Below are 11,803 nucleotides of genomic sequence, written 5' to 3'. Positions count from 1 at the left end.
CCAACCTTTTTATACACAGCTGGCATGTCCTACAGTCCCGTGGATGACTCCATATCTACCTCTTATAACCACCTGGAGATTATCCAAATTAATAAAAAATACTTCCTCCCCCAGTGTAAATTGTTCAATGAGGCATCTATTTTTTAGCGATTTTTTAAATATCTATGCTCTCTTGTGTCTACTGGGTGAACAAATGGGTTGCAAAATCGTGGGATAAAAAAAAAAGTAAAAAAAAAAAAAAAACATTTAGCACAAAGTTATTAATGTGTCACTATTGATCTTCATACATACTATGGAGTAAAAGAACATAACTTTTTTTTTTTACATCATAGTATAGTATTACAATTGTCTACTCTACATAATGGTAGAATGCCTTTTTTAAGACAAAGTAAATTTATACTAGTTAGGTAATAGTTGTACTTGTATTAGTTGTAATATAGTAGATACTACAAATGTTTTGTTTGGAGTGTTACATCCATTACGTGTGCAATTTCACTGAAATGCTTTTATTAAAATCTGTGTTTGGACAATGTTTGAATTTATTTCTCAACATTATATTAATTGTAATTCCATGTTAAGACTTTACTCCACAATGCATGTGATGAAAACGACAATTACTTGTTCAATCCTCATCCTTTACATTACAAATATTATATTGGTATTATAACCTCTGTAAAAATGCCTTGATATCTTTACATAAATTACACAGATGACAGAAATCAACATCACTGAAAACAGCTTTTCATGCTTTTTCCCCAACCCTTAACACACCAGCCTTAATCCGGTCGTTTTAACGCACCCCTCACCAACCTTAATCCGGTCGTTTTAACGCACCCCTCACCAGCCTTAATCCGGTCGTTTTAACGCACCCCTCACCAGCCTTAATCCGGTCGTTTTAACGCACCCCTCACCAACCTTAATCCAGTCGGACCAATGCTATGTCTAACCAAAGTATGTCTCCCAGAAGGGAATGCTCCACAAATTACTGTACAGAGTACTGAAAATATTCACTCGACACCACTGGAGACTAAAACATTTAATATCAAAAAATCTTCAGTACTGTTATGTACAGTATGTTGTAAAAGAAACAGTCACCTCGTCATTCCTATTCCGTACAGAAAAATAAAATAAAATCTCTGGAAAGTATCGTCGTCTTTAGGCCTGATTTATACTTGGGGTGCGTTCGGAAATGCACACCGGGAGGGAGCGCACTCGCCTATTAGTTGTTTGCATTGCACAGTGCGCTGTTTCCGAACGCGCCCTTAGTTACGTCATGTGCAGGTGTCGGCATTCAGAAACGCTTCCCCCGTTTTTACTACCCCGTTTCGCACCAGTAAGGGGAGGGAGGGGCTAGCCCACATCGTGCCCGCCGCAGTCAGCGCACACGTGAAGCACAACAGACCTGCGCTTATGACTGAAAGAAATAAAAACTTCGTCGAAAACAGAAGCCCACAACGTGTGGATGAAGGAAACAAAAATGTCCAGTCTGCTAATTCACAACTACTACTTTGGTGTTGAAACTATTATAAACTTTCACGACAGTAGCCTACAAATAAGATGCTATACTAAATTATACTAATTGGTCGATATAAGTAAAATAGTATAGCCTTTCCACAGGAGTATCTTTTTAGATTTTTCCAAGAAGAAGCATATTAAGTTATGTAATAACTAAAACATTTTAGTGGCTATAGGCTGTATATGGGAAACGTACACTAACTCATTTACATCAAGAGAATGTTTTCATTCTGGATAAAATGGTCTATGGTCCGACTCTAATCTAATGGAATAAATGGATGATAAATTGCAGGAGTTTTGACGATTCAACTAACTAACTATAGGGCCTCCACTCCCCATACATACTAGTGCGAAACGGGGTAGTAAAAACCATCTAGCTTGTAGATCAGTTGTTTCCGATACGTGACACCCGCGCACAACCAAGTATACCTACCGGTAACTCAGGCTTTAGTGTTTGTACAGCTGTGAGTTAATTAAGGTATGAGTGTCTGTGGTCGAAGTGTTGAGTGGAGTCCGTCGTAGGGTATTGTTTTATACCACCGAACTACAACATGACGTCTCCGAGCCGCGGTGAAGAGCAAACCACCGCCACCGCTCCAGCCCCTTCTCTCTGTTTTTACTCACCACCGCTCAACGTTATTTCAGCTCCGGTGGTCAGCTCACCACCGGAGTGGCGGTGGTCACCTCACCACCGAAAATCCAGACTATGGATAGGCCTTCAGTCGTCGTCTTCCACCCTCTGTCTGATGCTTCTGGCTCTGCCGTTGAGAGCCCTGGACTTCTTGAAGGACGCGGGGCCTCCTTCGTCCCCCAGAGACGTGATGGTGCGCTCCCTGAACTTGGGCTTGGGCTCCGGGGGGAGGTCGTCCAGACCGCTGGGGATTCCCTCCATGCCCTCCATCTGGGGCAACTGCAGGTCCACATTGTCACTGGGGAAGAAAAAAAAAGAAGGACATCTTCATTTTTTACATTTTAATAAAACAATATGTACTATACATTTTATTTGTTATCTTAGCTCTTATTGTTTCAAAAGATAATTAACCCATTTAGACCTGAGGCAGATTCTACAAATGTCTTCTTCTAAATCATGAAAAAAAAAACTCAGATTCTATATCAGTGGGTTCTCAAATATTTTGTGTCAAGGACGAGAAAATGATCTGAATTTGGCCGCTGACGGCCAGAAGCAAAGATTTGAGTTAAAAACGTGCGCTCTGAAAGAATATATATTCAATGATTTCAAGATTTAAAAAAAATAGCAAATCTACACGCGTGTAGCGCGGTACTCTGCGCTGCGCTATGAGCTTGTAGATGTGCTAGCTAAAGTATAACATAATGCTTAAACACCAAAAGGGGATCCCGTCCTGAATACTTAAAAAAAAAGCCAAAGGTACATCTCTTCCCTTGTCTCGCCTTCAACGTTGACATCCAATACATTTAGACTTTTAGAGGACCTCTCTCTCTGTGTCTTGACAGTTTAAATAAATTACATGAGGGGGCTTTGGAACAGCGGCGGTGGCATTACATATAAGACAAACGCACTGGAAAACAAAGTATTAACATTGTGGGTTTGCCTACAGACAGTCTAACTCACTGGTTCCCAAAGTGGGGTCCTTGCGGGAGTTCCAGGCAGCTAAATGATCGTTTGGAACCCCCTGGACCCTTATGGGTCTGTAACTCTGAGAGTGTACAAATGGAACCGTTGGTCCGTTTGGTTCCATTTGTACACTCTCAGAGTAAATTAACATTGATTTTACAATATAAATCGGGGGTCTCGGAGTTAGAAATGCCATTAAATGGGGGACCGTAGCCTAATTCAGGCCAAACCTTGGGGGTCCTTGAAATGAAAATAGTTGAGAATCACTGCTAGAGCTGTAAAACTCTTCTCTTATGGGGGTCCCTGGCATATCTTTTTAAATGGGGGTCCCTGGCCTATCTTTTCAAATGGGGGTCCCTGGCATATCTTTTCAAATGGGGGTCCCTGGCATATCTTTTCAAATGGGGGTCCCTGGCCTATCTTTTCAAATGGGGGTCCCTGGCCTATCTTTTCAAATGGGGGTCCCTGGCCTATCTTTTCAAATGGGGGTCCCTGGCCTTCAAATGGGGGCCAATGAGTGTCAATTTGGGGGTCCTTGACGTGACAAAGTTTGGGAACCACTGGTCTAACTTCCTATGGTCTATGGTTCCACTTAGTGCTAAAATAAATAGACAAACAGATAAATATAAAGGGAACCTTGACATATATATATTTTTTTTTAATTGTATAAATAGGCCGAGGTAGGACCAGATAAGCTTAGGCTTACGACTCCTTTTCGAACAATTGTACTATATTTAGTTTTGCCTTTGTTTTAGCAATTTCTTCTTTTTCTTTTAATGTATTCATTTGTATTAATGTTTTTTACAAGCTTGTAGGTCTGCTATTTTTGAAAAATCGACTGACAAAGAAACATAGCTTTTTCAGAAAACTGTCGGGACGTAGAAGACATTTTTAGAATCCGATCTCAGGTCAAAATGGGTTAGTTAATTTATTTAAAAACATGAATTTGTTCATTCAACTTACTATGGATCCTCCTCCTCCTGGATCTGTTCCCAGGCACCGTACGGAGTGGTCTTCCTCGGCTTCTTGGCCTTCCTCTCCACCTCCTCCCTCTTGGCATGTGCTCCCTCCTGCTCCTCCTTCACCTCCCCCTCCTTTGGCTTCTTCTCCTCCTCCTCCTCCATCTTTATCGCCTCCTCGTTTGAGGCCTCTTCCTGTTCCTTCTCCTCCTCGTCGTCCTCCTCCTCTTTCTCGTCGCCGCTGGCAGAGTGTCCGTCCTCCTCCTTTCCGGTGGACTCCGTGTCTGCTTTCCTTTTCTACCAAAGAGCACACGGATGGGATTGTGTTCAGTATCATTTGTAGGAGCCATTAGGATGGCATACTATTTTTGAACACTTGGTGGCGGGCTTTAGATTTGCCAGCACTGGGTGTGTATTTTAAAGGGCACTCGGGTGCAGTGATTGAGGTTAGACACAGGGTACGGTGGGAGCACACCGTTCTTACCAGCCAGAAGCAGACAAAAGAACAGGATAATCGCTATATATTATTATCACTGGTATGTTCATCTCATCTGTACAACTCTGTCAATAAATACAGTCAAACTGAGCAAATCAAAAGGTCAACATTGATAGCTGTGGACCAGTAAATCAATGGATTATTTTCCTCCATTTATGATTTCATTCGTTTGTGTCCACCATCCTGAAAGACCATCTCACGACCTTGAATATTTATATGAATTTGGCCGCCGGACACCCATCTGAAAATACTTTGTTCCAGGGACCCCGCAGAAGCAAAGATTTGCGTAAAAAACGCTAGCTGGGAAAGAATAATTACATATTTCCAAAAACAGCAGATCTACAAGCTCGTAATGCGGCACTCGGACCATAAGCCAGAGTTAGAGTAAGACAAGAGTTACAACAACGAAGAGTGAGAATGTCCTGGACCGGAAGTTGGCAGAATGTGTGAGCTTGTAGATCGGCTATTTTCACCATGCAAACCAAGTGTAAAATTACTTATACTGGATGTCTCGTCTACTAGTCCCCTCCTAACATTTTAGTCTAGTTTTTATTTGTCGACGAAATTGTCAGTATATTTAGTCTTAGACATCATAGCTTAGTTTTCATTTAGTTTCGTCAGTGGAAAAAGGTAGTCGACGAACAATTTTCCTCTTAGTTTTAGTCGACGAAATCAACACTGGTCAGAATAACTACCTGTAGTAATAATATAAATATTTCATTCCACTTTTTTTCTCCTTTTTTGGGCCCCCCTCTGGTGGTATAGGCTCAAGTACCACCGGTTGGGAACCTAGATTAGATGTGTGTTCTCTCACCCTGGAGCTGATCGTGGGGCCTTTGGGCTGTTGGCCGTCTTGTCCGTTGCCTTCAGGCTCCTGGGCTGCAGGGGCCGGGCTGGAGGTCCCGGGCGGCTCCGGCTGGGACTGAGATTCATCCTGTGGACCAGGAGGCCCGGATGCGTCCGCCGAGAAGTCTGCTGGACGTTCCCATCTCGTTTCTACATGTGAGAGGAATAGGACGGTAGAATGCAATGGGGAAAATACCATGTCGTTAGACTGTCCGCCCCCTGAAACTGGGAGGTTGGGGTTCGTATAAACTAGTATTCGTATAAAAATACGTCTATAAAAACACGGTTCTAGATGAATAATCGACAATAATCAGCAACTTACCTCCCGTTGCTGTGTTGTAATAGTAAGTATGCCCTTCAGGACTGACTGCATCCTTCCACCCACCGCCTGTTGAGCTCTACACAGACACACTGCCAATTTAGAGCAACTATTGATTGTCTTAGTGATGATGATTCTATTGATTGCGTTTTTGATCAATCTAATAATCAACAATTCAGATATCAACACATCGAAACGTAAAATAAGTAATTAAGTGGATTGTGGATGAATAGTTTTCATCCGTTTCTATGGAATACATGGATTAAAGAAAAATAAAATCCTAAAATGTGTGATTTGTGAGACAGCATAAAAGGAGCTGCCCCACACACTACAGCGCTGATTCCTAAACAATCAACACAATATGTAAAATGACGATGTTTTAGTAATATTGTCCCTGCTGTCAACCAGGTGGAAGAAATCACAGATTTTCTGGAAGATGCTTCAGAACATATTGCTAGTTTGACCACATCAAATAAGCAGAAAATAGACAATCTGCAAGTTCTCAATGCGCGACGCATTGAGAACATGTTTTCGCTGTGCAACATGCTGGCTTCTGTGCAATCAAAAAGACTGAGATCAGCCCTTGAGAAGAGTTCTAAGACCAGTGGTCCGGGGACCACCAGTAGTGGACAAAGTTTATTAGATTAGATTTTTTAGATTAGATTCAATTTATTGTCACTGCACATAGTATACAAATACCTTGACAATGAAATGAAGAGCGGCGTCTAGCCAGAAGTGCAATACAGTAATGCAGTAAATGAGAGAATAAATACAGAAAAATGTACAGTAATATATATATACTAATATAATAATAATAAAATAATAATAATACATTATTATACAAAAAAAGAGTATGTTGGAAGTATAATCCAATTATCCAACGACAACAAGTATTCTTTAGTTTTGGAATCTCATCAAATGGTGGTCCGTGGCTCAAATGCCGAAAAAGTGAATGGACCTTGATATGAAAAGGGTTGAAAACCACTGCCCCAGACACTCAATGCTGTGTCAGCTGAAGGCCAACCTAAAGAAAACCACTGCCCCAGACACTCAATGCTGTGTCAGCTGAAGGCCAACCTAAAGAAAACCACTGCCCCAGACACTCAATGCTGTGTCAGCTGATGGCCAACCTAAAGAAAACCACTGCCCCAGACACTCAATGCTGTGTCAGCTGAAGGCCAACCTAAAGAATGGTTTGGTAGATCGTACCTCACTCTGTCCGGTCTGAGTGGAGTCTGAGCTCTCTCCCTGGAAGCCGTCTGGATTCTCCCATTTAGACTCTGTCAAATCCCAATAAAGAATAAAGAAATAAAGATTAGAACCAGTGTTATGCTTAATAGAGGCCGACCCGTGCAAGATCTTTGGTGTCGGATGGCGATGCAACTTTTGTCCTAATGATGTTTTGGACTGATATTTTGTCAAAAAGTAGTAAATCGAAGAAGAAAAAAGAAGAAAAACAAATACATCCGACCACGGTTTTTCAAAAATAGAAATTTCAAAAATAACCAATCTACGACGTCACACTAGATCTTTTTTTTTTACATTTCTGAAGACTTGTCCCCGATGACAAAAATGAACCAAAATAGGTTGACCTTTACCTCTAGTCTGTGTGTTGTAGTAGTACATGTGCCCGTCTTCTGACTTCCCCTGCAGCCAAACCGGCGACTGCGTTCTGGACACTGCAGAGCCGGCTTGTTCCGATCGCTTTTCTCGTCGATTCTTTTCTCGTCGCTGAGGCTGAGGCTGAGGCTGAGGCTGAGACTTGGGCTGAGACTTGGGCTGAGACTTGGGCTGAGACGGAGGCGGGCTCGGACTCGCTGTGGGGACTTCCGCCGTTCCTTAACGAGCAACACAACAGCACCGCGTTTCAACATTAGTGTCTTAACCCATTTAGGCCCAACGTCGAAATTTAAAAAAAAGTATTCTGAAAGAATATATATTATTCAAAGATGTGTGCTGCATTTTCACGATTTTTCAAAAATAGCAGATCTATACAAGCTCGTAGCGCGCCACCGAGTGGCGCGCTACGAGCTTGTAGATCTGCTATTTTTCAATAGCTGAAGTATAACATAACGCTTAGTTTAAAACACCAAAAGGGGTTTCCCGCCCAGAATGGGTTTAATGTTTCATGCTTTTATCTTTTTTTTTAATAACATTTTCTTCCGATTTAGTTGTAAAACTAAAACAAGTCTTAGTGCTTTGTCTGTTTTTTTGTCCTCCTAGACGTTCTTGCATTGAGCTGTACTTTCTTTCTTTGAATAGAACATACTGCGAACAGAACTTTTCAAATCAACCAACCAGCCCTCACCGGATTCCAGCTGCATCCTCTTCAGGTCTTCCTCGTAGGCCTTCATCGCTGCCGCCTCCATCGCTGCAAACTCTTTGCAGTTCTTCTCGTCCTGCTTGAGCTTGTCCATGCTCTTCTTTTTAATCTGCACCAAGACAAGACACAACAAGGCGTTAATTAATACTAGCAGTCAAACAACCAGCTAATACTGTGTATTACGTATATTATAATAATACAACACATGGCTGTATGCTGTATGCGGACACGGGCTGACGTCTTATCGGGTCAGAGGCGTTTGGCGAGGCACAAACCCATTCTGACCTGAGATCAGATGTCTGTATCTGATCAGATAAAAATGTCTGTTTGAAAATGACAGTTTTCGGAAAAAGCTATGTTTCTATGTCAGTCGTTCGTTCGATTTTTCGAAAATAGCAGACCTACAAGCTACGAGCTTGTAGATCTGCTATTTTAGCAATAGTTATTTTAGCAATAGCTTCATCGCTGCCGAGCAATCAAAACAAGCAATAGCAATAGCAATCAAACAACCAGCTAATCAGAAGACAGAAGAACTATAGGGCGTCCTCTTGGATTTTAACGATTCCAATATACAGTATTCATTTTAAATATATACCGTAATTTCCGGACTATAAAGCGCACCTGAATATAAGACGCACCAGCTAAATTTAGGGGGGAAAACAAATGTGCACATATACGAGGCGCACTGGACTATAAGCCGCATAGAGGCCATAGACAGAGATTTAGAAGTGGCCGTTAGCTGTAGAAATCCATAGATTAGCCACACCGTTGTATAGGCCGCAGGGTTCAAAGCATGTAGCGGCTTATAGTCCGGAAATTACGGTATTTGTATTTTTATTTATTATTTCATTTATTTGTATCATTAATGTATTACATTGAGAACCGCTTCAATAATAATGTATGCAGTACTGCATGCATAATTTAATGAACACAAATTAAATTATACATACAGTACTAGTATATATGTACATATTATTGAAGCGGTTCTCAAAGTGAGGTACAGGTTATTTGAGGGGGGTTCCAAATGGACCCTTACTGAGAGTGTCTGCTATTTTTGAAAAATCATGAAAATGTGGCGCAAATCTTTGAATATATATTCTTTCAGAGCAAACGTCTTTAACTCAAATCTTTGCTTCTGGAGGGGTCCCTGGAACAACATATTTTTCCGATGGGGGTCGGCAGCCAATTACAGATAATCTTTGGGGTCCTTGACGTGAAATAGATTTGAGCACCACTGATACAGAAACATAGGGTTTTTCAGAAAACTGTCAGGATTTGAAAGACATTTGTAGAATGAATCGTTCCCAGGTCTAAATGGGTTAACAGTTTGCAAAAAGGTACAGTTGTAAGTATACGTATAGTGTATAGTGGTCCTGACTCCTGTGTATTCAATTCATTGACATTTAAAGACATGCAGTACAATCATATACAATCGTATGCAAGACATCATCTATTAATAGCAATGAAATAAATATGTATTGTACAGTAAACATGCATCACTCGTAAGTCAAACTATTTAGTTTACTATTATAAGTCAATAACATGTTCTGTAATTCCAGTTCAAATACACCAACAGATTTGAATCATAAAACCCCACCACATTATACAGATTACCTCTGAGATTTTAGCAGCAACATTTTCCTTGTGATTCTTCCCTCTCTCGTGAAACTCAACACTCTACAGTGGAAATGAAGAATGGAGATGAAGATATAATTAAGACGCGTCACACAATAACAGCTACAGCTATACATTTGTAGAAATGATTCGTTGATCCATTTGATTTCTCGGGCTATACCCACAGGCTTGTTGTCCGCTATCCAGCACTTGCAGTATTGGCAAAACTTCTTTGGCTGTGATTTCCAATAATCGGCCCTGAAAAGCGATGAAAATGCAAACTATTTATATAGCATTGATTGCTCAGTCACAGGGTTTGAATTGTGATTTATTATTATTTTACAGCATGAGTAAACTGGACCACTGGTTGAAATTGAAAACCAGTGGTCCGGGGACCACCATGTGGTCCTTGAGGGGGTTCCAGGTGGTCCCTTGAAGCTAAATGATGGAGAGTTGCTAACCAACTCTTGAGTGTAGAATGAAACCAAATTTACCCGATTCATTTTACTCTCTCAAGAGTTACATTTTTTTTAAATACTCTGCATTACGGCAATAATTTACAAGAAGTTTACAGAAATAGAAATGTCAAATATATATATATATATATATTATATATATATAATATTGATATATTGATCAACGTTTGCCTGTTATATCTCTCCTACCACACATAATCAGCATGGAATTGTGGACAAAATCTTATTCAACAACAACAAAATTATTGTCTTGGGTCTGAGAGGCTAAATTTCATCAAATGGTGGTTCCGTGGCTCAAATTCCGAATAAATAATGGTCCTTGATATGAAAAGGGTTGAAAACTACTGTTTTACAGAAATGAATCCTGGGCTAATCCTAGTTTTTATAGCCTACTGACGGAACAGTCACATAGTGTGTGTGTATACTTACATGCTAAATATCTGATGTGCAGGGATATCCTGGCACGGAGCTATAGATTGTAACTAAAAGACTGATTAATTGAAAAATAAACTAAATGGAAACGAGCAACGTTGATGTGCGCCACATTTCAGGAAGGAACAACAACACGGTCCATTTCTGATGACGCATGTCAGCACTCAGCAGTGTTGCCAGGCCAGACTGTGTGAGAGAAGCAAGCAACCAGGTCCGTGAAAACAAGTCGAAAAAGGACTTTAAAAAGAAGCCGTAGATTTACGGCAAATCTACAAAAGCTTGTAGATTTGCTATTTTCAAAACAATTATGGAAGAAAATGTGACAAAATGTGGAATATACATATTGATATATCCTGCATGGAGGTTCCTGGCACAAATTATTTTTAGATGTAGGGTCTTTAGTTGGACAATTTGTATGAATCTGGAGGTTGACATGGAAATGTGTGACTGATAATCACTGGAAATTAGGAAACAATCCCAAATAAACGACTACACTTTAGAAGCCCCCAAAAATCCGCAACCACAAATATTTACAAGCTACTTTACAGAAAAACAAGCCCAAATTCACTTATAATAAGCGCACATGGCAACACTGATCAGCAGTCTTTCCGGCAGGCTGTACTAATAAAACATTTAAGGAAACAAAAACAAAAATAAACAAACACACAAAACAAAAATAGCAATCTTAGTTTGCAATTTGCATATCAAGCGCCATACCGTTATATTGCAGTAATCAGTACCGGTATGATGATCCACCGTATAAAAGGCTGAAATAGGAGCCCTGCGTTCAGACCTCCCATATGGTCTAGCGGTTAGGATTCCTGGTTTTCACCCAGGCGGCCCGGGTTCGACTCCCGGTATGGGAACTAAACCTTTTACAGTCCAGCGGTTCCCAAAATGTATGTAATGTCAGGGACCCCCAAATTGACACCAATTACCCCGCCGACACCCCCCATTTGTAAATATATGCCAGGGACCCCCACAAGAGAAGTCTTTTACGGCTCTAGCAGTGATTCTCAACCCGTTTAATTTCAAGGACCCCCAGTTTGACATGAATTGGTCTACAGACCCCCCATTTAATAGATTTTCTATCTCTGGGACCCCCAATTAATATTGTAAAAAGTTAACGTATGTAAGAGTGTACAACTCTGTAACTCTGAGTGTACAAATGAACCAAACAGGTCCATTTGGATTTGGTTCCTTTTGTAAACTCTCAGAGTTACAGGGTT

At 40.8% G+C, this 11,803-nt stretch overlaps 1 protein-coding gene across 1 annotated transcript; it reads right to left on the bottom strand.

Moving 5' to 3' along the window:
* Positions 1-1,021: 1,021 nt before the first annotated feature.
* On the bottom strand, positions 1,022-10,708 carry wbp4 (WW domain binding protein 4). Its single transcript, XM_080758802.1, has 10 exons — positions 10,572-10,708; positions 9,852-9,924; positions 9,667-9,729; positions 8,038-8,161; positions 7,328-7,567; positions 6,939-7,009; positions 5,733-5,808; positions 5,379-5,560; positions 4,073-4,365; positions 1,022-2,444 (listed from the first exon to the last, which is right to left on the bottom strand). Coding segments are annotated over exons 1-10 (1,335 nt in total). The 5' UTR covers positions 10,574-10,708; the 3' UTR covers positions 1,022-2,233.
* Positions 10,709-11,803: the final 1,095 nt, after the last annotated feature.

Source organism: Protomyctophum bolini (assembly GCF_963924005.1).
Source record: "Protomyctophum bolini genome assembly, chromosome: 24".
NCBI lineage: Eukaryota > Metazoa > Chordata > Actinopteri > Myctophiformes > Myctophidae > Protomyctophum > Protomyctophum bolini.
Note: the sequence above shows the minus strand (reverse complement) of the source record. Positions and strands in the feature narration are given on the sequence as shown.